The sequence below is a fragment of the Podarcis gaigeae genome (genome assembly GCF_964106915.1).
Source record: "Podarcis gaigeae genome assembly, chromosome: 12".
Classification (NCBI taxonomy): Eukaryota; Metazoa; Chordata; class Lepidosauria; order Squamata; family Lacertidae; genus Podarcis; species Podarcis gaigeae.
This window is the reverse complement of record NC_139688.1, coordinates 56,867,995-56,893,976: the sequence shown is the minus strand read 5'-3', so window position 1 is coordinate 56,893,976 and position 25,982 is coordinate 56,867,995. Positions and strand designations below refer to the sequence as shown.

Below are 25,982 nucleotides of genomic sequence, written 5' to 3'. Positions count from 1 at the left end.
ACAGCTGTGAGGCATTTGCGAGCTTTTTTGCGGAGAAGGTCCTGTTGCTCCGCCATGACCTCCCTGCCAATTTGGATACAATAAAGGAACTGGAGGCCCCTCGACTGTCCTCGGGTCCAGTATTGGACCACTTTGACCGGATATCCCCAGCCAATGTGGACAGACTCCTCCGAGCTGGAAAGCCCACCACTCGACCCGTGCCCGTCTTGGCTGATTAGAGTGTGTCCAGACGAGGTGCGGGCCCCCTGGGGGATATCATCAATTTGTCCCTTGGCATGGGGGCATTCCCAGGGGAACTGAAGGAGGCAGTGGTGCGCCCGCTCTTAAAGAAAACATCATTAGATCCCTTAGATCTATCCAATTACCGCCCGGTTTCAAATCTTCCATTCCTGGGTAAGGTGATTGAGAGAGCAGTTGCTGAACAGCTTGGTAGGTTTCTGGATGAAACATCGGCTCTGGATCCATTCCAGCCCGGCTTCCGCTCTGGTCATGGGACCGAGACGGCTCTGGTTGCCCTAACAGATTATCTCCGCAGGCAGCTGGATTGAGGCGGGTCGGGGCTGCTGATTCTTCTAGACCTGTCAGCAGCCTTCAACATGGTCAATCACAAACTCCTGGACCACCGCCTTGCCGACGTGGGGATCCAGGGCACAGTCCTTCAATGGCTGTGCTCGTTTCTCTCTGGTCGGGGACAGAGGGTGGCGCTTGGGGGGGAATTGTCATCGCGCAACTCCTTGGTGTGTGGAGTGCCCCAGGGTGTGATACTCTCCCCGATGCTTTTTAACATCTTTATGCGCCCCCTCGCCCAGCTTGTCCGGAGTTTTGGGCTGGGCTGCCATCAGTATGCTGATGACACCCAACTCTATCTGTTGATGGATGGCCACCCTGACTCGGCCCCAGACACACGGATCAGATGCTTGGAAGCTGTGGCTGGATGGTTACATGGGAGCTGGTTGAAGTTAAATCCTGCCACAATAGACTAGGAGGCAGCATGAGGAGACTGCTGGCCAACATTCATCATCAGTAGATGACTTTTGACAGCTAGCATGCACCAGCACAATAATGTATGTAAATCATGGAAAGTCTTAATTTTCACTGAGTATCTTCTTTTTCCTCTCTTCAGTTTTTGGCGCTTGGAACGCATTATGGCAAAGTTTATTTACTCGATGTCCAGGGGAATATCACCCAGAAGTTTGACATTGTAAGTACAACTACTTCTTTGCAGTCTCATGCTATATTTGGAACAACCCACCACATTCAGAATTTCGTTGATCTCCTCTGAGCTCCTTTTTTAACAAGTGTACTACTGCCAGCTGTGTGACCTGGACTTAAGTAGCACAACACAACAGGCTTCAGATCAACTGGAGCGTACAAGGAGAGTCTCCTGCACGGCAAAATGGCAGCCATTGAAAAACGAATAGCAGCCAGCAGTTCCCCCAACTGTCTCAACTAGGGCTCAGTTCATGTGTTACCAAAGCATTGTGGTCAGTGCTGGTGGCTTGGTCCCACATTGTCTTTGGAATATGGCTATTTTCAGGGCCACACTTGGTGCTGTAGCCCCGGTCACAATTAACACAACTCATCTGCATGCTTTGGGTCCTTGTGACATCTATAGGCACAGAGCAGTTCGTTAGCTTCACTATTGTTGATAGTTAGTATGTGTCCTATCATATTGAGATGCCAAAAGTAATTGAAAATTGATTGATTGTCTTGCTACTTCAGTTTATCTACTGCAAATATATAAAGCTAATATTTTATGTGAATGTCCTGAAGCTTGGTCTCTTAAGGGATTGTATTGATTGAAGGAGAAGAGGAAGATTTTCCCCCCTCTCCATGTGATTTCCTGGAATCTTAGAGAACAAACACAATGCAGAATTTATGTAAAGTCATATTCTGGGGCATAAAACATGCCTCTTGTAGGGCGTATGCAGTTGCTGCTGAAGAAAAATATTTATAGTATTTGTCTTGCATTGTCACATGTTCCATTAGGCTTTTTTTTTTTTAAAGACCATTGTCAGCACTTATCAAAGTGTCCATCACAAGGTGTCAACATGCTTGCAAAACGTAACGCATGTTCTGATGCTGACATAGCAGTCTTTTATGTGAAAGGTGAAAGGTTACTTTTTATTTTTTTTAAAAATCTAATTATACGATTGTTCCCCCAAACCCACTACTAGGAGCAACTATTTGAAGGGGGTTTTTTTTGTGTGTGTGTGTGTATGTATAGACAGACAGACAGATGCTATGGGCCACCCCGCTGTGCTGGCTGCCCTTGGATCTGGTGCCTGTTAACCTGAGAGTAAGCTCTGTAGAACTCAGTGGGACTTCCTTCTGAGTAGACAGGGGTAGGATTATGCTAGAACTCGTGTGTCCAACAGCCTTGATACGAAAAAAGGGTTGGAAGAAGAAAGAAAACCCTTCCCAGCTTCCTTGTAAAGGCAAGAGGGTTGGGTTGCTTGTGGTAAGGAACAAATCCTGTGTTCTTCTGGTTTTGGGGTGAAAACAAAGAAAAAGAGACACTCCTTTTACACTGCCCTGTTAGGGTAAAAAATGGGAATGAGGGGAGAGGGAAAGAGGAGAAGCAGTTGGCAAGTGGGGAATGTGCCTGGACTCCCCTCAAACATGGCGTCAGCACCACTGTGTGTCCTCAGCTGCCTCTGAAGTGCTAGATCAATCTGTAGGTGGTGAAAAATGAGGTACCGTATTTTTTGCTCTATAAGACTCACTTTTTTCCTCCTAAAAAGTAAGGGGAAATGTGTGTGCGTCTTATGGAGCGAATGCAGGCCTCGCAGCTATCCCAGAATCCAGAAGAGCAAGAGGGATTGCTGCTTTCACTGCGCAGAGATCCCTCTTGCTGTTCTGGCTTCTGAGATTCAGAATATTTTTTTTCTTGTTTTCCTCCTCCAAAAACTAGATGCATCTTGTGGTCTGGTGCGTCTTATAGAGTGAAAAATATGGTATCTATTGCCTTCTTAGTTCTGAGTAGCTCATGACCATTGCCCAAATATAACTGTTTATCCAACTTTTGTTTCAAGCCCTCTTTGAAAGGTGAAAGTAGTGGGAGATATGAAAGGGCAAAAGGCTATTTTTGTTCAACAAAAGAGCTCCCGTTCTCCAAGCTTCAGCCTGAAATACAGTGGGGAGGCAACTTAACTTAAATGGAGGGCGGGTCTTCCGAAAACATTGCAGAATCCCTAACGACTCCTGACTGTACGCTGATTATTTCAATATGTTTCTTTCCCGCCCGCCTTCCCTCTCACAAACATGGCTGCATCTTCGTCGGTGACACCTGCTTAAGATTAACCGATATGTGTTCTTGGATCCTGAGCATTTGACATACTGGTGTTCTCTTGTATTAGGGTTCAGTGCTTTGAGTGAGATGAAATGTGTCAAATGAGTTGAAAATTATGACTTAAAGGCAATGGAGAAGAAAAGCCTGGCTAACTCCACTGACAAAGGAAGGTGCGGAAGCGATTTACAGCATATTAATTCCAAATGCCTCTTCATCTTTTCTTAAGATGGTCTACAATTTATTAATATAATTATTGCCGCGACTGACATCCTTGTAGATTAAAGCGTTGTAGATGTGAGAGCTGTACAAACACATTTAGCTAAGTAACAAATCAAAAAAATGCTTTCAGAAGGGGCGGGGTAGAGAGAATTCATGCCCTGTTGCCTGGTGTTTTTAATAAATACATATTTAGAGCAAGTACAGTAACAAGAAATGGCTTGTGCCAACAAAAGTGTTGCACTTCCCTTGGAGAGGAGAAAATGCAGACTGCTTTATAAGCAGGGTTGTTTTTTTAATATTTAATGGTTTAGTGGTGATGCATGAGTGTGGAAAACAAATTTAAATACATAATGTTTTGAAGCGTTCTTTGGGTGGAAAGAAATTGAAATCTTTTCAGCATGTTGTTCTTCTGAGGCCTTTCTCAAATGGGGGGAATTAAGAAAATAGCATGAAATATTTAAGAACCACCCCCTTGCTGTGGAATTTTTTAACATGTGTTTGCACACTCCTTCAAGGGCTATTTTTAAATATTTGATGGCTTGGAGAATTCGAAATTTTTTTGTTTAATCAGAATGGCAGAAAAAGTTAAAAGTAGTCAGGTTGCCTCTTTGCAACCTTGAAAACCCAGAGGTCTTTGTAGCACTTAGAGCCATATTAAAGTTTCAGTGTTTAAGAACATCGAAAGTCCCCTGCAGGATCACACCAAAGGTCCGCTTAAGCCCAGCATGCTGTGTCTCAAAGTGGGCAGCTTGATGCTTCTGTGAGCAAGACAGAAAAGCTGCGGCCCTCTCACGGTCTGTGCGCAAAGCATCTCCTGCCGGAAGTGTCCTGTCTCTAGCTATGGAGGTTTCATTTTTGGGTCACGACAGACATAGCCTCCACAAATTTGTCCAATCCCATTCTGGGAGGGAGGACCATTGCTGGGCGGCAGAGTGTCTGCTTCAGCACTGGAGGTCCCAGAGTCAATCTCTGGTGTCTTCAGGTAGGCCTGGGAGTGTCCTCCTCTTGAAGCCTTGGAGAGCATCTGCAGGTAAGCAGGTGGCGCTGTGGTGTAAACCACTGAGCCTTGGGCTTGCCGATCAGAAGGTCGGCGGTTCAAATCCCCGCAACGGGGTGAGCTCCTGTTGCTTAGTCCCAGCTCCTGCCAACCTAGCAGTTTGAAAGCATGTTAAAGTGCAAGTAGATAAATAGGTACTTCTCCTGTGGGAAGGTAAACAGCATTTCCATGCACTGTTCTGGTTTTGCCAGAAGCAGCTTAGTCATGCTGGTCACATGACACGGAAAAACTGTCTGTGGACAAACGTCGGCTCCCTTGGCCAGTAAAGCGAGATGAGCGCCACAACCCCAGAGTCGTTCGCGACTGGACTTAACGGTCAGGGGTCCTTTACCTTTTTAAGGATTTCATGCTACAGGAACTATTGAGGTTGATCTGAGGCTTCTTATTACCTTGATGGGATTATCCACAAAGCGTGTCATGCTTTGAAAGTCCTTTTAAACCACCCTTCCACCCACTGCCACACTTTGCCCTGCTTCAACCCATTTTCAATCTCCTTTCTCACAAGTTCATCTTCCTCAATCCCATGCACATTTGATGGGTGACGCATTTTGTAAACAGGCCTGATACCGTTTTACATTTGACAGGGAAGCAAGCCTTATAATGACTCTGTTGGTGTTATTACGGTGAATGATAAAGAACCCAGTTAATTGCTTTCAGAAAAATGATGCTTTGCTCCCCCCTGCCCCCACATAACAAGGAAGTTTACTTCTATTGATTTAAGATGGAGAAATATTTTACTTCGGGTTGCACTTTCATATGCCTTAGTCTTTATCACTTCACATGTTTTGACAGGCCGTGTAAATGTTTCTGTTTATTACTCTAACGGCATCATTTCAGTTGTCTTTGTCAGTAGCACAGAAGACAAAGCAGCGAAACTCCAACTAGACCGCAGAATTGAATGTTTACGCAATTTTGAAAATAATCTGTCAGGGTACTCTGCTTATTAACTCTGTGGATGCAATTCAAGAAATGTTAGTTGAATTGAAGTCTCATTGAAATCAATAGGACAAATCCCCTCCCTTTGAAACGGGTTGTTCACATACACAGACGCGAAGTACAGTGGCACCGCAACTCACGTAGATTTTGTTTGCGCGATCACAGCTTTATGCAGATTGCCAGGGAAGAAGGAGTGAGTGAAGACCTGCCTCAGAAATAGCGGAGGAATAAAAGATATGCATCAGGAACGGCAGGAGGAGGGGGGAGGAATGTGGTGGCGGCAGCAGCAATCTTTGGAGGCCTGATCCACTGCAGCTGTGCATCCTGCCGCTTGAGGCAGTCGCCTCCCCTTGCCGCATGGGTGGGCCGGCCTTGTCTGGTGACACTTGCAAGATCTTGCAGGGCAGCCCGTCGTGTTGTGATAAGCAAACTGATTGCTGAACCCCTGGACTACTTGCATGAAGTCACCTCCTTGCTTTGGCATATAACCTTTGGTATGTTCCCTGTTGTAGGAGCTCAGCAGAGTTAAAAGACTACGCTGTGCCAAACTCTTTAAGAGACAGGAAGCTTATTAGATAGATGTGCGTTTGCTAAATCCCAACAACCTTTTAAAAGTATTGGGGGATTTGGAAAGGATTGGCTCCTAAGAAGCTAGCATACTGCTGATTCCCTTGGCTTTTCCCCTTTCCCCTAAGCTTCATTTTCTGCTTGCGCCCACCATTTTTCCTGTGAGAAAGAGACAGGGAAGTGGTAGTTGTTTAAAAGTTGCAAGTTCTCAAACCTTATGAGGAGTAAAGATAAAAGTATATCCATTTTAATTCCAAGTTTTTTATAATTCATCCTCGAACAGTCAACTACTCTCTAACATACGATACCCTAAGGAATCTCTGTTTGTGATCCAATATATGTTTGCCTACAAGATTTCTTTGTCTAAAAAAAAGGGCCATAGGAAACATAATGTTTTGAGGGGTTTCGCAGCTGTCAATAACTCAGCAGTGTCCTTTTGCTTTGCCTATTAGCTCTTTAGGTTTCCCAGTGCCAAAGCATTATTTTGGGAGTAGCCACTATGGTGCCCCTCAGATGTTGTTGGGCTCCAAATCCCATCACCCCCAGAAAGTCAGGTGTGATGAGAGTTGTAATCCGCAATATTTGAGAAGCACCATGTTGCCCAACATGGAATTATGCCATTGGCTGTACGTAGGAGTTGGCGCTCCCAGGAATGGGAATGGGAAAGAGCTCTTTTATCTTGGCCTACATTTTTTAAAAAAGTAGAGACATCACTGTTGGAATTCTGGCCCGGTCAGAGGTATGTGCCTATCTATACAGGCACCGGCTGAATTCCTTTGACCTCCCTCCGGCGACTCCCGGCAGGAAAAAACACACGAGGTCCGTTCCGGCGATTTTCCTCAGGCTGTGAGAAAAACACACCAACTGCTTCTCCTCCTCCCTGCTCATCCCCAGGGAGGGGAATCAGACACAGACAGAAATGTAACTACATGCTTTTATTCCTGTCTTTAGCAGCCATACAGTAAAAGATGTCTGCTCTCTTCAACAAACAGAGAGAAACTACAAACTCCACCCATGTACATCCTGTACAGGTCATATGACACACACTGAGCTCATATCCTGTGCTCAATAAGGAGAATGGACTGCCCCTTTGTTTCCATGGCAACAGTCACAAACTTCCTGTTTGGCTTTGCAGCCACTAGCAGCTGACTGAGCTGCTAGAGCCTTTGCTTGCTGCAGCATTGCTGCTTTAGAATAACAATCACCTTGCCAACAAAGGTCCGTATAGTAAAAGCTATGGTTTTCCCAGTAGTGATGTATGGAAGTGAGAGTTGGACCATAAAGAAGGCTGGTCTCCAAAGAATTGATGCTTTTGAAATATGGTGCTGGAGGAGACTCTTGAGAGTCCCATGGACTGCAAGAAGATCAAACCTCTCCATACTGAAGGAAATCAACCCTGAGTGCTCACTGGAAGGACAGGTCGTGAAGCTGAGGCTCCAATACTTTGGCCACCTCATGAGAAGAGAAGACTCCCTGGAAAAGACCCTGATGTTGGGAAAGATGGAGGGCACAAGGAGAAGGGGACGACAGGACGAGATGGTGGGACAGTGTTCTCGAAGCTACAAACATGAGTTTGACTAAACTGCGGGAGGCAGTGGAAAACAGGAGTGCCTGGCGTGCTCTGGTCCATGGGGTCACAAAGAGTCGGACACGACTAAATGACTAAACAACAACAACAAACATTTTTTGATGTTTCTGGAGAGATGGTGAGGGCCACTCTGCAGCAACTCCCAGTCCGCTCAGAAAACATCGGGATGTCTTACGATACACCCAAGTGCTCCAAGAACAAAAGAAACAGCAGATTGTCATGTTTTTGTTACTGTGCTGCTGGCCTATACAGGGGGAAATAGCTTTGAATTCAGATTTGGAGCTTTTCAGAATTGGTGGCAAAAATAATAAGGCATGTAGGTGACTCCAGTTCCATTCAGGATCTCATAAATCACTTGAGGGAAAGGTTAGAGAGAGAAAAGGCTGTGTACTATTAACGGGATGGCTTGTGTGCTCATATGCCAAACACAACCACTTAGAATTATTCAGAGTTCTTTCATTAATAGAATGTTGTTTACATTGAGATGTTTTTCTTGTTCGAAAGTCAGAAGCAATGAAATTAAAATAGGACAGCACTTGTTAAATAAGGTGACGTTAATGGTGGACTTGCAGCCCTTTGTTGCTATTTAAATAGAAAGCCAGACATGAATTTTTAAGAATACAAAATGACATGTCAGAGAAATAACATGGTGAACAAAGCACACGAGTATGACAATCCTTTATTCCCAATGGGTGTTAAGATAATTGTTGATAATGAACTTTGTATAGCTAACAGCTTTACCTCTACCAGGAAGTTGAACCTTATTCGTTTTAAAAGCCATGACAGGGTATATGATTGCTCATTATTGCATTCCTGATAGAATGCTAAATAATTCAAAGAAAATTTGTGGTGGCAATTCCTTTAAAAAGACATCAAATGTAGAAATAGTCTGTGTATGATTTTCTTGCTCTACCATCTAAGAACTGGCCTTTAATTACAACCCTGGGGACGGCATGTCCCTCATTGCACTGAAAAGTATAAGTGGGCTTGGAAGCTTTTGTGTGGTCCCATTCCAACTTTAAGAAATAAAGAAATGAAGACATAGAGCTATTTTATGCATCAGAAATTAAAACAGCTGGTTCAAGTCACCTGATTTTGAAGCTAGGAATAAAGTAGGACCGCCACCAGCTAATGTTCAGGGTCATCCTAGGCAGGTTTACTTGCCTGCCTGCGGCCTTGGTGAATCATGTTGGGATCAGTCAGTTAATTGACTATCACATTTGCATATGAATGAAAACTGTTGTTCTGAACTTTGCATATGCTGGAGGTACCATCAGCCTAGGAAGAGGCATGGTTTACCATGGTGCGAGGGAAAAGGGGATACGTACCGTATTTTTCGCCCTATAGGACGCACCGGCCCATAGGACGCACCTAGTTTTCAGGGGGGGGGGGAAATCAAGTAAAAAAATATGATTCCCCCCACAGTTCTGGGAGCAGCCTGTGCGCTACTCCAAGACCTTCTCCCTGCTTTTGTGGGAGGTGGCGGAATTCCCCCACCTCCCGCAAAAGCCCACAGGAGCCCAGCGTGACTCCTGCGGGCTTTTCGACCAGGAGGGAGAAGGGACTGAAACGGCCAGTCAGTCCCTTCTCCTTCCTCTAGGAAAGCCCTCAAGAGCGGTGCGCTCTTTAAAGGGTGCGCGGCTCCAGCGGGCTTTTCTAGGAGGTGGGGGAATTCCCCACCCCCCCCAGTAGAAAAGCCAGCAGAAGCCGCGGAGCCCCTTTAAAGAGCGCATGGCTTTTGCCTGCTTTTGCGGGAGGCGGGGGAATTCCCTCATCTCCCACAAAAGCTCACAGGAGGGTTGGAGAGTAGCGGGAAGGCGTCCTCTGGGGCTGGCGATGGGGGGAGCGCTGCTTTCCTCACCGCCAGCCTCGAAGCCGGGTTGGAGAGTAGCGGGAAGGCGGCGCACGCCTTTCTGCTGCCCCCCATCCTCTGGGGCGGGCGATGGGGGAAGCGCTGCCTCAAAGAGCAGACTCTCCTGGCTTCAGCGGAAGCAACGCGAAGCCTCCCGAGCGCAGGCTTTGGAGGCTTCGCGTTGCTATTGCTGAAGCCAAGGAGCCTGCATTCGCTCCATAGACGCACACACATTTCCCCTTCATTTTTGGAGGGGGAAAAGTGCGTCTTATAGGGCGAAAAATACGGTAACTTTTCAAATGGTGCTTATCATTACAGTGTTTTTTAAAAAATATATATAGAAAGTCTTGTATGTATTAAGGGGGAACTTACAAGACTTTAAAAATCTGCTGTTATAAGCCTCAAATTTCTACAGCATATAAAAATGACACCTGTTGATTGAACCTTAAAACTTCATCTGCCTGATGAGGTCTATAAATGTGCCAAATTTCAAACAAACCCATTTTTACTAGAGCAAGCTGAAAAGTGTTGCAAATGGGCACTTTGCCTCTTTTTACTCCCAATTTTTACATAAACATCTCCTGTTACTCATTTATTGCATTTATCCCACATTTTCTCCAAGGAGCTCAAGGTGACAAACATGGTTCTCCTCATTTAATCTCCACAACAACCCTGTGAGGTAGGTAAGACTGAGAGGCTCTGAATGACCCAAGGTCACAAAGCATCTTCATGACTGAGTGGGGATTTAAACCCTGGTCTCTCAGGTCCTGGGACGTGAGTTGCGCTGTTGGTTAAACTACAGAGCCTAGGACTTGCTGATCAGAAGGACGGCGGTTTGAATCCTCGCGACAGGGTGAGCTCCCGTTGCTCGGTCCCTGCTCCTGCCAACCTAGCAGTTCAAAAGCACGTCAAAGTGCAAGTAGATAAATAGGTACCACTCCGGCGGGAAGGTAAACGGCGTTTCCGTGCGCTGCTCTGGTTCGCCAGAAGTGGCTTAGTCCTGCTGACCACATGACCCGGAAGCTGTACGCCGGCTCCCTCGGCCATTAAAGTGAGATGAGCGCCGCAAGCCCAGAGTCGGCCACGACTGGACCTAATGGTCAGGGGTCACCTTTACCTTTTACTCTCAGGTCCTGACACTCTTAAGGACTATACTATACTGACTCTTTATCCTCCCCCCCCCCCCCAAAATGGTTGAAATCTAGTGATGTACTTTATTTAGACTTCTTTAAAGAAGGCATACTTTCTGAACAGTTGTTACAGTTTATTTACAGTCGTCATACCCCATGGTTTATAAGTAGTGGCCCCCTTCCTGTGGAACGCCCTCCCATCAAATGTCAAGGAAATAAACAACTATCTGGCTTTTAGAAGACATCTGAAGGCAGCCCTGTTTAGGGAAGTTTTTAATGTTTGATGTTGTGTTGTGCTTTTAATTCTGTTGGGAGCCACCCAGAGTGGCTGGGGAAACCCAGCCAGCAGATGAGTGAGGTATTATTAATTATTATTATTATTATTATTATTATTATTATTATTATTATTATGACGTCCGATCTATTGCAGATTAAACACGCTGGTTGTTTTTCCCCCTCTGGCTGGTAATATATCCAAAGTCATGGACTGTGCCCCCATGGTAGATGAATGATCAAAGCTGTTGACTTTCCGATCATCACATTGACCACTTTGTTTTGAGGAAAATCTTTGGGATCAATTACTGTTTTTAGATACATTTGCATATATGATAAAATGTTGTGCCCAGGCTGTGATGGGATTAGCTGAGATTTCTTTTCTAGTGGGTGAGTCAGCAGGTCCCTCCTGTCATGAAATGTGGTTTGCCATAATTGCAATTGAGCACCAGTCTGCTTTTCACACCCCTAATCTGTGTGCTGCATGCTTGTTAACCATGGCTAAAAGGCATGAAGTCACACAGTCAAATTTTTAAAACCTTTAGAATTCCAGCTCGCAAATATTGCCTCTCTCCCAGAAATGGAGTCAAATCCAGCCCTAATGTTTGTTATTCATTCTGCCTCCCATCCACGGGGATGCAGCATTTGTGAAAGAATCAATTATCCATTTGTTAGTCAGAGCAGCTTTACAAATTATACATTAGCAGATTGATTTCTCAGGTTCACCGTTGAGGGACTGACACTATGAGGTGGGATGATGATGAGCATCTAGGGAAAAGAAGTTGCCACACAGTTAAAAGAGGCTCTTTGAATGGCCATGAATTTATTCCTAATTGAAGAGCTGACATAATCCATACTAAGTGTATTTATTTCAAGCATTTTACATTAGGTAATTGATTATCACACAGGCTGTATTTTGCAAGTGGAAGCTTTTCTTCAAATTTAGGGTTTTGTAGAAAGCTTTTCTTATCAGATACTTACTGGCCTCCTCCCCTGCCAAACGCACAAACCATTTCTCCTGAACTTTCTCCCTCCTATTAAAGTTACATTTTTGTTCTAATAGTGTCAGCCTGACGATATTGATTTCTTTTGAACAGTCAAACTTATATTGTCCAGAATCCCAAACAGGTCTCCCTCAGAAATAAAACTGCAGCTAATGGGAATTCAGTGAGGGACGTTTATTCCTCACTGACACAACTTTCAAGACTTTCTTCATGAAAACCTGATTTTTGTCCTCAAGTTAATCATCTGACTCCTAAAGTTCTTTAGAGAGGGAACTTACTCAGCTAATTTCCAGTCTTATTGTTCATTGCTTTTATACTTCATCCTTGCTATAATGTAATATTCACATTGCTGCAGCGCAAAATCTGAATCCTCTGAACACTACTGTGAGTAATCGTACTTTCGGACCTGCCTGCTCATGTAAGTGGGAGCTGCTTTGGCTAGAGTGACGTTCAGCCATCCACAAATCTTTTTTTTTAAAAAAAAGATATTTCTTGAGATTTCAGAGATTATACATAAAAAAAAATAATAAAGGCAGAACACAAACACAAAAAATAACAAATATATAAAAATAAACAAAGTACAAAATTAAAAACTATTTAAAAACAAGTTTCATTCCCTTATTTTCTTATAACTTACTTCCCCGACCTCCTCATACCTCCCCTTTTTGTATTCCAATTTCGAATTGTTAATTCAGCAAATCCTATCCCTTAATTTTCATTTAATTTTCAACCCTTCTTTTCTTTTTACTTAATCATTACAGCTGAAAAACCCCTTAATTTTCCAAACCAACGTCATTTTAACATTCATTAATTTTGCAATATTTCCCAAGATAGTCCTTAAATTTCTTCCAATCTTCTTCCGCCGTCTCTCTTCCCTGGTCTCGGATTCTGCTGGTCATTTCTGCCAGTCCCATGTAGTCGATCATCTTCATCTGCCATTCTTCTAAGGTGGGTAGATCTTGTGTCTCAGCCATCCACAAATCTGCTCATGTGAGCAGTTGTAATGGAGGCACAAACCGGCAAGATTTCCCCAACCATTTTCTGAATTCAAATGAGCACCTGATTAATTGCTAGACCTGACTCACCGTGATGCAATGATGACGGTAATTGCTGTTCACTTGCCAGGAACAGCTAAACATCTTCAGGTCAGCAAGGTGTAATGGGAGAGACATAACCCTTCACAGCTCTTCAGTGTAGTGATGGCTGCCACCAACAGAAAATATTCCATATTATCAAGCTCCCTAGAAACTTAGGCTATAGTCTGTGACATATTAGCACCATAAAGACTTTGGGCAGGCTTGCAAATAACTACTCTTCTGGTCACCAGCTTTTTGTGACCAGGAATAGAAGGCTTATGGAAGTCTATTCTTCCCACTCCAATTAATGTCACAGGTTAGTAACCTGTTTGATGAGTAGACCTGTTTGCGCACCTGACTTCTGGGACACCGCTCTCCTTGCTTTCTTGGGCTGTTTGAAAATTGGCATTCCATGGAATCCTTAGAAGCATATCAGGGATACTTCTGTGAGAAGACAAGAAATGGCAGACAGCCTTGCCCACTACTGCCAGTTTTCTATTGTAACGTGCAGTGCCAAAGATGAAATAACAACAACAACAACAACAATAACAATAATAATTGATGTGTTTGCCACCCTGGGCTCCATCAGGAGAAACAGTTGGATCTAAATTGACTTGAGTAGATAATCTATTATAATATGCCCCAGAATTCTTTGTAATGTGCCCTGGACAAATGAATAGGAATGATGTACCCAAAACTAATGAGATTGTTTCGCGATATTTAGCGGAGATTTTTAAAGTCAAATTTAAAACTACATAATTTTACTTAATGGTGGCTACTGAGTCTTTTATATGTTTTATGTGTTTGAAATATGTTTGGATTAACAATGTTTTATGGATTCCCCCCTCCTCTCTTTTATGATTTTATTGTCTAAATTATGCCAATAGGGAAAACATTCTGGGAGGATAGTAAGTCTGAACACTACTGCCAAACAGCAGCAATACTAGTTATCTGTGGCAGCCTCCACAGGAGCTGCGCACACACATTGTTCTTCTTTTTGTTAGCAGTCCCAGGCAGGCAGCAAAACCAGGTTGAGCTTCTGATGAGCCACTACGTATGACTAGTGGGCAGCATTTAATTTGGTGGGTTGTTGGTACTGCACACCTGGTTTTTGTATTGGGTGTGAGATGGAAGCAACTTGCTTCTTCTGCATTGTGCATTCTAAAATGTTCTCTCTCTCTCCCTCTCTCCCTCTCTCCCTCTCTCTCCCTCTCTCTCCAAACTTTTAACAGAGTCCAGTTAAGATAAATCAAATTAGCCTGGATGAAAGTGGAGAGCACATGGGTGTTTGCTCTGAAGATGGCAAGGTATGACTTTCCCTCATTTAGCATGAAATGGTGATGTACCACTTTCCAAGTCCTCAAGAGATCTCTGTATGGCAAAATCCTATAACAACAGCACCTGGATCTTGTGTTTTAGTACCTGACTCACTTACAAAAACCCCCTCATAATTAAAGTCAAATATATTTGGCCCAAATGTGCCTAAGGAAAAGTAATTACAAGAAATGTCAATAATGTTACTGGTATTAAACTGATTAACAGCCGTGGCACAGGGACTTGTCACGGTAATCATTACTACTGTGCCAGTTATACTTCACTGACTAGTCTGATGTTCCTGCAAGACAGTAGCTTAATGCTTCTCTGCTATAAATCCACAAAATTGGATTTTTGTGGGCAAGATTTCTTTGGGCTGGTGGTTTTGGTTCTGGTTGTTTTTTTAAAAAGCACCTTATGATTGTTTCCTCTGAAATCTTTTGATAAGCAGTCATAGTTTATCAGAGGAATATAGTGCCTTGCAGTTGCTCCTTTAAACAAATGTGAAATCAATACATATAATACATGTACAGTTTCCTTAAAAATGTGGCACCTTCTTCCTCGACTGGAGACATACATCATTTTGTGTACCGCACAGCTAACAATTAGCATTGTTTTCCTAGAATGTTAAGAGCTGTGACATTTTAGTGATTTTGATGATCGATTTCCCCACTTATTAGAATGTCTTTGTTCATTTGTTTGCTTTTAAGACCATGGCAGTCTTTGCTAATATTGGTTGTGATAATAAAATTCCAAATCGTAACCTATTCAGGATGCTTTTTTCTGGGAATAATGCCACTAGTAGGCACAGTGTGTTAACGCCATTCCCCAAGATCCATCTCACTTAACTGGATAGAACACTATTTGTTACTAATCACATTCTTAGGCAGGATTTTTAGGAACAGTAAACTAAAATAAATACTGAAGTATATATATTTTTCTTCCCACAGGAGCAAAAAGTAGTAAACTCGTTTAATCTGTGCTTTTAGTGAGTGAATAAATGCCATAAATAAGTTTACGGTTCGTAGTGTGTTGTCCTCCGAAGAAATCTTGATGTTACAATAATTGGCACAATAATTGAGATACTATTGCTGGTAAAAGAGGTTGTAGAATTTTATAACCAGTGCGAGAGGCTCTTAAGAGTAATGCAATTGTCTTGGCAAGATAAGACAGAAGCCAATAATTGTGTACGATAATCAAAAGTGATGTGCTTATATATTCAAGAAGTAAAGTTTTGGTGTGATTTGATGTATTTAGATTAAAAAATATTTTTTTTTGCACTTGAGACTGGCTGTGCATTTGCACACTGAAGGCTCAACACATGCTTGGAAGGTACAGGCAGGGGTTCCAAGTGCCTTACATTTCAGTTCTCCAAGTTTATTCATTTAGTTTTGGTAGTAATAGCTCACCTGTCCAACCACACTGAGACGCTCAAGTTGACTAGCAGTGTATTTTTACGAACAATCAGACAAGAAGCTAAGAGCAAAAGGTATGAAAGAACACTACAGATTTAGGAGCCAGCCATACCACAAGCCCGCAGAATTAAAAGTGTTTTGGTGTAGCATCCAAAGGCCATAGCTGAAAGGGTCAGGCTGAACTCAGCAGGCCTGGACTCCCCTGGAGCCTTGCCCAGGGGAGCCTTGCAAAGTGACCCCAAAGTCCAGAATATCTGAGTGAACAGGCAGGCACTTGTGGGAGGAGATAATTTGGCACCAAGCTGCTGGCAGTGTTAAAGGTAACGTGCTTGGATATAAATGGAAAGCCAGTGCAGATGGAATTGCAGTAGAATAATATACTCCACAGGGACCCGGGTGGTGCTGTGGGTTAAACCACAGAGCCTAGGACTTGCCGATTAGAAGGTCGGTGGTTCAAATCCCTGCGAGGGGGTGAGCTCCCGTTGCTCAGTCCCTGCTCCTGCCAACCTAGCAGTTCAAAAGCACGTCAAAGTGCAAGTAGATAAATAGGTACCGCTCCGGCGGGAAGGTAAACGGTGTTTTCGTGCGTTGCTCTGGTTTGCCAGAAGCAGCTTAGTCATGCTGGCCACATGACCTGGAAGCTGTACGCCGGCTCCCTCGGCCAATAAAGCGAGATGAGCGCCGCAACCCCAGAGTCGGCCACGACTGGACCTAATGGTCAGGGGTCCCTTTCTTTACCTTTTAATGTACTCCACAAAATTGTCTATAGTGTAGTTGCAGCATTTGGGACCAACTGAGGTTTCAGAACTTGGATATGATTGTGGGTATTTTTGCACAAAGACCCACGAGTCTTTCTGCACTGTATTATTCCTGCTATGCATACAGGAACATATGAATGCCTTTTCACATTTTCCAGTTTCCACAGTGTTCTAAACCCTTTGGCGGAATGGTAGGGTGTTTGTTTCCCTCCTTTTATTCTTTCAGCCATCCTGTGAAATAGATTAGGCTAAGGGATAGTGATTTGTCCAAGACTGAGCGCCCTTGGATTGAGATGGGATTGCAACTGCCCCACCAATCCTAATTCAACGTTTTATCCTCCTGAATTAGTAACTGGGAAAACAGGAGGTGTTGCGAAAAGGGGTAGTTTCTTTTACAGCACATTTCTTACTATGCATTTGGGGGCCTGTCATTCAGATATTCACCACTGTATTATCTCAACATTTAAAAGCTTTGCCTGGCAGTTATTAGGGACAAATATATGATATGATGATATGACTGAAATGTAACTGGGAGTATTCCACAAAGTAAATCTGTTAGCATTTAGTACCCTTGAAGCTGCATTTTAAAACATAATGAAAATATGTATAATGGTAGAAAAGCAGAGCCTCTGAGATAATAGAAGGTTTCCATTTATGTTCTATTTATTGTAGAAATGGAAAATATTTTCTGTTTTAGTCAGGTGGTTATCAATTCAATAAAAGTGTTTGGCATAAAGCACGGAGAGTCCTTTGTCCTTCTGGTGGTTCTAGCAGCTTAATTGCATAGAAGCACTTTCGTGTTTCCATTAAATACTTTAATGGAATCAAGGAAAGCTTTGGATAATTTTAAACTATTACAGTGTGCTGCAAATATATTTATTTTTGTTTTGTTTTGTTTTTTAAAACCAAACTATGATGTATTTTCTGTTGCCATTTATATTCACCTTTTGACTTTTGAAGTGGGATAAATAATAGACATTTTAATATGGTTTTAAAAGCATATCCTTTAATTTCAGGTGCAGGTGTTTGGATTGTACACAGGGGAAGAATTCCATGAAACATTTGATTGCCCTATTAAAGTAAGAGCTTAGTTAAGTCTTAACAAATGTACTATTGTTGCATTCAGCAAATAGCCATGACCATTTCTTTTCTCCAAAAAAGAAAAGAAAAAGAACATGAATATATCATAGATTTCATTCAAAAGTTTTGGTATGGACAATGATGGTGTTCCTCCATGATTCCTCTGCAAAGCAGAGGGATTTGTCCTCTTTGTGCTTGCTTTTTAGGTCCATGGGCACATTTGGAATTCAGAGGGAGTGCTGTGGGTTCCATCCTCCTCTGCTCACCTATCCCCACCGCCCCCCAGATCAACCTGCCCCACAGAAAAGCAGAAGGGCAGAGCACAAATGCACACAAATGTTTCCTCTCCAAGGGATGTGGGTCAAAGTCAGATCCAATAGAATAATCTGCGCCTTGAAAAGGTGCCTCAAAGGCATCTCTTCACCCGCAGGCACCATGCTGGCGACTCCTCCTGCAAGGGCTTTCCTGGCCAGTTACTACTTCTTCCCGCCCCAAAATAATGTGGAATGTTTCAGAAACATGCTCGGTAGACAAGCCAAAGAAAGCAACCATGAGAAGCAAATCACAAGCCAACAATATGTGATGGTTCTGCAAAAGCAAACTAGCTGATGGGTGTAGAATTTGATTTAAGATAGCATGTGGGGTTGCGTGTGTAGGTCCCCAGGCCACCCCTCAAATAACTTCACACATAACACGTAATTTAGTTTAGGTTTTTTGGGCACTATTTTGGCCACAACTTTATTAAAATACAAAATCAGTGAGTGGTTGTTTAGACATTGGTTATGACTATCTGCCCCCCCACCCGCCTGGGACAGAACTGACATCCCGAGGTCCGATCGGTAGCCAGTAGAAGGGAAAGTCAAACTTGGGGGTCATTTGAGCTAAGCGTCGGACCCACACCGCTCACCCCAGCAGCTCCCCGAAAGCTTGCCGGCCCTAGTCCTATGACAAGGATTCCCATGACAGGGATTGGACAAAATCGTGGCAAGCCCCAGGATTCCTTTAACGGAATTCCCTTCAGCACAATAGGAGGGGCAGGCACAGCCTATCCTGACCCCTCCACCACCAGCATATTATAACCAATGCCTAACCGCAACCTTACAAGTTGTGACGAATTGCTGAATAGTAGGCAAAAACCAAATGGCACAGCCAATCACCAAATGGCAAAATTCCTACTAGGCCCCTGCGCCAAGGCAGACGACCCCATGACAGGCAAAGCAAGGTCAACCGGAAAAGAGGGCGGGCGGGCGGGTGATCCGATGCACTCTGCAAAGAGAAAGAGAAACCAGAGTGCACCAATATTTAAAGACTATGGTCCCACCCACCCAATTTGCAACATACAATTTGCCCCAGCAACCCGGTTATCCAATCACAATGCCAGGCAACAACTATTAACCTGGCTGGCAACAAGAGGTCTGGCCCAATGGCCCACACCGCAACACGTGCTCTCATTTATTGGAGAACACGCCTTATAGTAAGTAGGGTCATGGACTCTGTACCAGAATAATTGTAGGGTCTTTTCTGTGGTGGCTACTTGCTTGTGGGGTGTTCTCCCCAGGGTGGCTCGCTTGGCACCTTCATTACATATCTTTCGGCGCCGGCCAAAAACATTTTTCTATAGCCAGGCCTTCGATTTATTAAACAATCTATGTTAAAATATGCGTTGGGGAGTATTGTTTTTCTTTGTTATGATAATGTATCTTTGTTTTTTTAGATTGTAAACTGCCCTGTGATCCTTGGATGAAGGGCAATATAGAAATTTAATGAATTTTAATCATAATACTAATAATACCTAAATAATTCTGCAGTTCATAAAACCACACAAGAACGATATCGATAATAACACATAGTTTTCCTTCTTTATGTTCAGATTGTCGCTGTTCACCCTCAGTTTGTGAGATCACACTGCAAGCAGTTTGTAACTGGCGGGAACAAAGTAAGTTTCTCATTTCATAATACTGTGTCCGTTCTCGACAGGCAAAGTTAAAGTTCTAAAGGAACATGTGCACATATTTCCCTGGGGTTTGTCCCCCCCCCCAATCAGGTAATTCAGGGATGCTTTCAAAGGAAAATTATGGGGAGATAAAACACAGGTTCGAATCCCTGCGGCGGGGTGCGCTCCCGTCGTTCGGTCCCAGCGCCTGCCAACCTAGCAGTTCGAAAGCACCTCCGGGTGCAAGTAGATAAATAGGGACCGCTTACCAGCGGGAAGGTAAACGGCGTTTCCGTGTGCGGCTCTGGCTCGCCAGAGCAGCGATGTCACGCTGGCCACGTGACCCGGAAGTGTCTCCGGACAGCGCTGGCCCCTGGCCTCTTAAGTGAGATGGGCGCACAACCCCAGAGTCTGTCAGGACTGGCCCGTACGGGCAGGGGTACCTTTACCTTTACCTTTAAAACACAGGTACCAGCATCTATTTCCCCCTTGGCAAAACTACTACTGTTTGCCTAACTGCCAAACATGGAAGAGTCGGAAGCAGAGTCGATGCAAGAGGTGGCCTTGCACACTTCTCTGATCTATCCTTTTCTTACTTTTACTATTTTGCTGTTCCTCATGCTGCTCCCCCATCTCTCTCTAAGAAAGGGAACGGGATCTGCCTCAGAGCACCGCAATCTGGGAGAGGTGGCATGGAAGGATGTCCGCCCTGCTCTGCCAATTTCTGAAGCATTTGACCCAAGCTCATAGTTCATTTAGCTCCTGACAAACCGTGAACTGCAAAGTTAGTTCTTAGTTTACAGGAGCCATGAGCATGGGGTTGGACCTAACACAGAGCCATAGGATGGGTTAGCTCTGATAGCATAGTGGCAGCCAGAATGGGAGAAGTTCAGTGGCTGTCAGTCCACACCTTTGTTTATTTGCTCTAAGTCATGGTTTGGATGAGTGTTATGTGTCATTTAACCGGGCTGAGACTTTCACCATGCTCAGTGAACGTGGAAACTGGACAAATACTTTGTATTTTCCAAAACCTGAGAATAGCGTGTGCTTTTGGAAATGTGTTATTTGAATTGATTTTAAACAGAATTCACATTAAGGAATGCAGGCTTTTTTAGTTTTCCAACAGCTGGTGTCATTTTCCCATCAAAAGTTCCCAAATTTTAAAAATCCCTCCGAATTAAGGAAGCATAGCCCTAAATATTGAAGGCGATAATAGGGCTGTGATCTATTTTCTCAGAATGAAGTCGCCCAGAATTAACGGAGGCTTGTTTTCTGGAGGTTGTGTTGCTTAGGATGGCATCCCATGATTTATTAAAAATAAACTGAACTTAAAACTTTAATTTGTGCTGTAACACCATGAGTGCAAATATATTGAGTGCTGGGCTGCAGAAAATTGTGACCATGATTACTTTTTACTGGTCCTTGGCCTTTTAAATGTATAAATGTTATAATGGGTTCAGAGTTCATTGAACAGGGTGTGTGAGATTTAACGTCATAAGAAGATTTTAGAAAAGTGATCAGTAACAAGATGTATACAGTTTGCCTGTAATTACGCGATGCGTTATTTCTGGGTTTCAGAAATAATGGTTAGCCCACTTATTATAGGAATGTTACACTAAAAAAAGTACAAGAGTTTGCCTTGTGAAAGCATGGTGAAAGTGTTTTGAGTGTTGCTGATGTGATCAAGAGGGCTTGGACTTTGAACCAAGCCGCCTTTAGCTCTTAGCCTTTGACTCTCAGACCAAAAGGGTTGTTTCAATGATAAAATGAGTTACGCCTACCTGAGCTTCATGGAAAGAAGGGTGGGACCAAAAAATGACAAATAATTCTCATCCTTGCCACTCTATGGTTTTAACATTCTACTATTTTGCTGCAAGCTAGTATCCGCTTTCAGTGTCTGGTTAGAGCATGCTGTGATGTTTCAGTGATACTCTGCCAAACTGTACACAAAGCACTTTTAAGCACTCGAAAGTGCCAGTCTAATTATTAGTTTTGTTAGTGTGTCGGCTGCAGTGGGCAGGTGTGTCCCGCAAATGTTCCCCACACTCCTCCAGGGACTGGAAAGGGGTTAGTTTAACCTCCGGTTTGCTAGTAAAACTGAATTACTGTGTCGCGAAATGATGCACGTCTAAAAAGTGTGTCACCAACATCAAAAGTTCGGAAAGCGCTGTGTTAGAGTATTCAACTGAAACAGGAATATTGTTAATCATCAGATGTTGAACTCAATGCTTGCTCTTTGACCAAAACGACTGTTTCCTGATATTGGTTGCTTTTGTGGCACCGAACAATATATGCTCTTGAAAGGTGTAGCAGAAACAGTGATCTTCTTTGACCGATGGGTATGTTACTAACTAACAGAACCCTTCTTGCCCATTTCACACTGCAATTAAGTTCAGCAAGTTTTGAATGGAGCACTTGGCAGATGATGACAACCCTGCAATAATAATACATTGTAAATAACAGGGCATCCCCAGCCCAGGAGGGTGGTGGAGCTCTGAGGCAAGAAGAAAAGACAAATAGTGCTATTGTAGGCCATAACCTTCTGCCTTTAAAAGAGGGTCTAATCTTAAAAAATAACAGGGTGAAAGCTTGCTAAATGAAGGTGGGAAAGCTGAAATAAAGGTGTTCTTTGGTTAACCCTCAAAGAGCTGCCACATTTTTTCAACCTGCGAGCTTAAATGAATCCGGAACTTAGAGAGTGCAAACGCACCAATATTATCTAGGGGTTTAAAAATTCCAAAAGAAAATGAAAGGATATATAACTTTCCAGATAAACTGTTGATCACTACCCATACTTCTAAATAGTTTAAACTTACGGGGTTAAACCCGAACATAGTGTCATAAAGAAATATTGGTAACACTTGACAGAAGAAAATGATTAATGAAGATGATACATCTATAGGTTGTTGCTAGGAAAATGAAATTTTGTTTATGACTTTGCATTGTCAATTTTCAATTAATATACTACTCATTGCCCGTGTTAATTATAATGCTGAAGGTAATACATTAATTGGAGAGGTGTTCTGCTGATAATTGGAGTTGATGTCTTTCATCCCTTCACTGGCTTGGAATCTTTGTTTTTGAAGAACATGCACGTATTTGCTGCTGATCTTGATCTCTCAAGTTGTGGAGCCTGAAATAAGTAATTGCCAGCGTGTGGTGGTCCTTGGCATTTTCTGACTAAATATTGGAATTTATAAAGGGGCAGGAAAGAGCTGAAGTTCTTTCTGATCCAACTCAACCAGATAGATAGACTCCTCCACAGTGGCTGAAATTCCTGCATTTTTGATGCATCACAAGACTCACATCTATATTTATCGGCCTCTTTGGCCAAAAGAAGTAGAAATCTTGGGTAGCAAGTAAGCTGGGTCAAGACAAAAATATTCTGAAAATTCAGCTGCTGTAATTTCAAGTATAATGATAGAATTTGTATGTTTGCTGTAAAATCTGCCCAGTACTGTCTTGGGTTATTATTTTTTTAATTGCCTTGATTTTTAGTGTCAGCAAATCCGGTTTATCTTTGCTTTGTGAGTAAGTAGGTGACCTTTACCTCTGAACTCCACAATATGTGCTTCATAATAACTGGTTGGATCACTCTGACAAATTATTAAATTGTCAGGATGCTGTTTGCAGCACAGTCCATTTTTAGAAACAGGATAGTCAGCTGTTTGGTGTTGCGTTGGTAGATGAAGAGTACCAGACAAGAAAGGCAGATTGCTTTGTAAGCTGTAAAATGTCAGTCAGTAAATACTGAGAGGTCCCATTTAAGTGAAGTAAGAGTAAATACCAAGGCAATCTCTGTCCAGGTATTGGTCGATTTGCCTTAAACCGCTGTACGCCTTTATTGCCTCAGTAGCTTCTAGCTGGAAATTGCTGTCTAAAATGGGTGACCATTAGAATGTTTTCATGACTCAATATCCGTGTATATTTACAACACAAAAGCCAGTGGTGCAAAAAACCCTTGTTGCCCCACCAATATAAAAACTGAGCCTAGCGAGTGGTGCTGAAGCCAAACAGGAAACTGGTATCTCCTCCTTCCATACGCCCTGCTGCATCTTATACCTCGTTTGCTCCCTCCCTCTTGGTTTCTCTGTCTTATAATTTGAACCAGAGACCAGAGCATCTTTCCTTGCCAGGAGCTCTGGACGATATGAAGTATTGTGGGTGGGGTAATAGCCATTTAGAACTGGATTCCTCCTCTCAATAGTACACCTGTCTCTCTCTCCAAGCAGGATCCTAACATTTTTGCAAAAAGAGAATCATGTGATAGGTCAGGGAAGGCTAGAGCAAGGGCGGGGGGCCTTAATTAACCATGGCTCCCCATTGCATTTGAACTGGAAAACGATGCTTATTGGCTTCCAAGCAAGGCAGGATCTGGAAGCCAGCTTAAACTATGGCTTCCTATCCTGGTTTGCTTGGGAACCATTAACGATAATTTCCTGATTCAGCTGTAACAGGGAGCTGTGCTTAAATGCAGCTTCCTGGCTCGTCTCTCCGTTCTCACCAAAAGATGCTCATGATCTACTTCAGTTTATTCAATAGGGACTTGATAGCTTAAATGCAGCCATTTGGTATGTACCTATTTGCCATCTTGGAATGAACTGTGCTTTTAAAGCGTTTTCTAAACTGTAACAATTCTGCTAATTTTAGTTCCGAGAGAGGGAAACGATCAATTTAAATTTCATCCCATTGATGTTGTTTCCAAAATTGAACTTCTAATTTAGATGACTGAAGGATTCCTCTAAGCACTCTGGAGACAGGGATTACATGTAATTAGCACTAGTGTTAATTGTTTGACAAGCTCCATTAGATTGAAACACTACCCGTACTCTGATTCACCGCTGCTCTGTACAAAAGAGACTGTCAGCCTGATCCTCAACATAATGCTGGTGCTCAGCTGTCCAAGTCTCTCCAAGTGTAACTGAAATTTGCTTTACAAGCCCCGCCTTGCAGTGGTCATTCTTGGACTAAGCAGCAAACAGATCTAAGGGGAAGAGCGTTTTCTTAGTGATGGTATCTGAAGAAGTGTGCATGCACACGAAAGCTCATACCTAGAACTAACTTAGTTGGTCTTTAAGGTGCTACTGGAAGGAATTTTTTTATTTTCTTAGTGATGAAATGTTAATAAAAGAGGTAACACCACAGTCAGCATACCTGCGTGCCCCCTCTTTTTCCATCCCTGAAATGAGAAATACTTTTCCCGTTAATACTGTCCCCTGAAACTTCCTCCTGGTTATGACAGAGTAATTGTGGGGATGGGGGAGATCATCCTAGACCTAGTGCCCTCCGTCGTCTTCAAGCTCATTCTGGAGCAAACCTAACTTTCTTCTATACACAATTTAAGAGACAATTAGCGCTAATAGTGACAAGCTTGTTTTGTTTTATCTCATTGCAAAATCCATCTAATTGGCTTCTAAGGAACACCAGAGTTCCCTGTAGATAGACAGACAGACAGACAGATAGGAACTTTATTTGCATTAGCCAATAGCCATAGCAATAAGATAAAATATACTGGGGATACAGCTAAATAGTTAGCTGTACAAAATACGTTTGCATCAATACAAATGACAGAATTGATACATGATCCCTGTAGGCTATGCAAGATTCTGTGGCGCAATGGGTTAGTGCATCTGGCTGTTAACCAGAAGGTTGCTGGTTGGAGCCCATCCAGGGGTGGCTGTGGGCTGGATTCATGCATTTCAGGAGGTTGGACTACAACTCCACAAGTCTGTGGTTTTATGATTCTAAGTCCTCTCGTGCAACGGAACTCGCTCCCTCTCCTCCCCACGGATGCCCCCTGTGGCCCCCTAAACCTCTTCTGGGAATTCCACTTAATCCTGCCCACTGGTGGTAAACCATTGCTTTATGAAGCCCCAAATCAAGATGCTCGAAGGATAACAGTAGGAGGAAAGTGTCCACACTTCCCGGTGCGAGCGATGAAAAGGGTGATAAAACATAGCATTGGCTGTGCTGCTGTCCAGATTTACTTGTTTCACATTATTCTGGCTATGTAATGATCTGCTATACATACGGCAGCGGACGGAACGCGCAGCTTAAGTGCAGCTGTATTGTAACAAAGCATTAGAGAGATTTACCAGCAGAAAACAGATAGGCGAATGAAGCGTATTGCCGAGGAAGTGATTTTGCAACAGCTGCTATTGAAATATAAGTACTGAGAATGCTGACTGCTGGGATGTGGATTTATGGGAAATAAAGCCCTAAAATACTTTCTCCAGCCAAGAAGAGGGGGAAGCAACCCTTTCTTGAAAACAGCTTTTCCTCCCTCCGTACTTAGCTTTCATTGAGTTTAAATTGCTCTCGGTATAGTGGTAATGACAATTCGATACTGTAGGTGAGTTGAAGATTAGCTAAATAAATTAACCAACTTCTACTTCTTGTTCTTGCTGTTAATTACCCACTCTTCACCCTAAGGTCTCAGGCTGGGTTACAACAATTAGAACAACACGTTTAAAAGGGTTTAAAATAAT

At 43.1% G+C, this 25,982-nt stretch overlaps 1 protein-coding gene across 2 annotated transcripts in view; it reads left to right on the top strand.

The window, feature by feature from the left end:
• The window catches only part of VPS41 (VPS41 subunit of HOPS complex), a 123,086-nt gene that overhangs the window by 34,488 nt on the left and 62,616 nt on the right, over positions 1-25,982 (top strand). For both annotated transcript variants that reach the window (XM_083706269.1, XM_083706270.1), the window contains exons 4-7: positions 1,124-1,201; positions 14,227-14,301; positions 17,498-17,560; positions 19,432-19,497. In XM_083706269.1, coding sequence (XP_083562395.1) covers positions 1,124-1,201; positions 14,227-14,301; positions 17,498-17,560; positions 19,432-19,497 — 282 coding nt within the window. The remainder of the gene's footprint in view (positions 1-1,123; positions 1,202-14,226; positions 14,302-17,497; positions 17,561-19,431; positions 19,498-25,982) is intronic.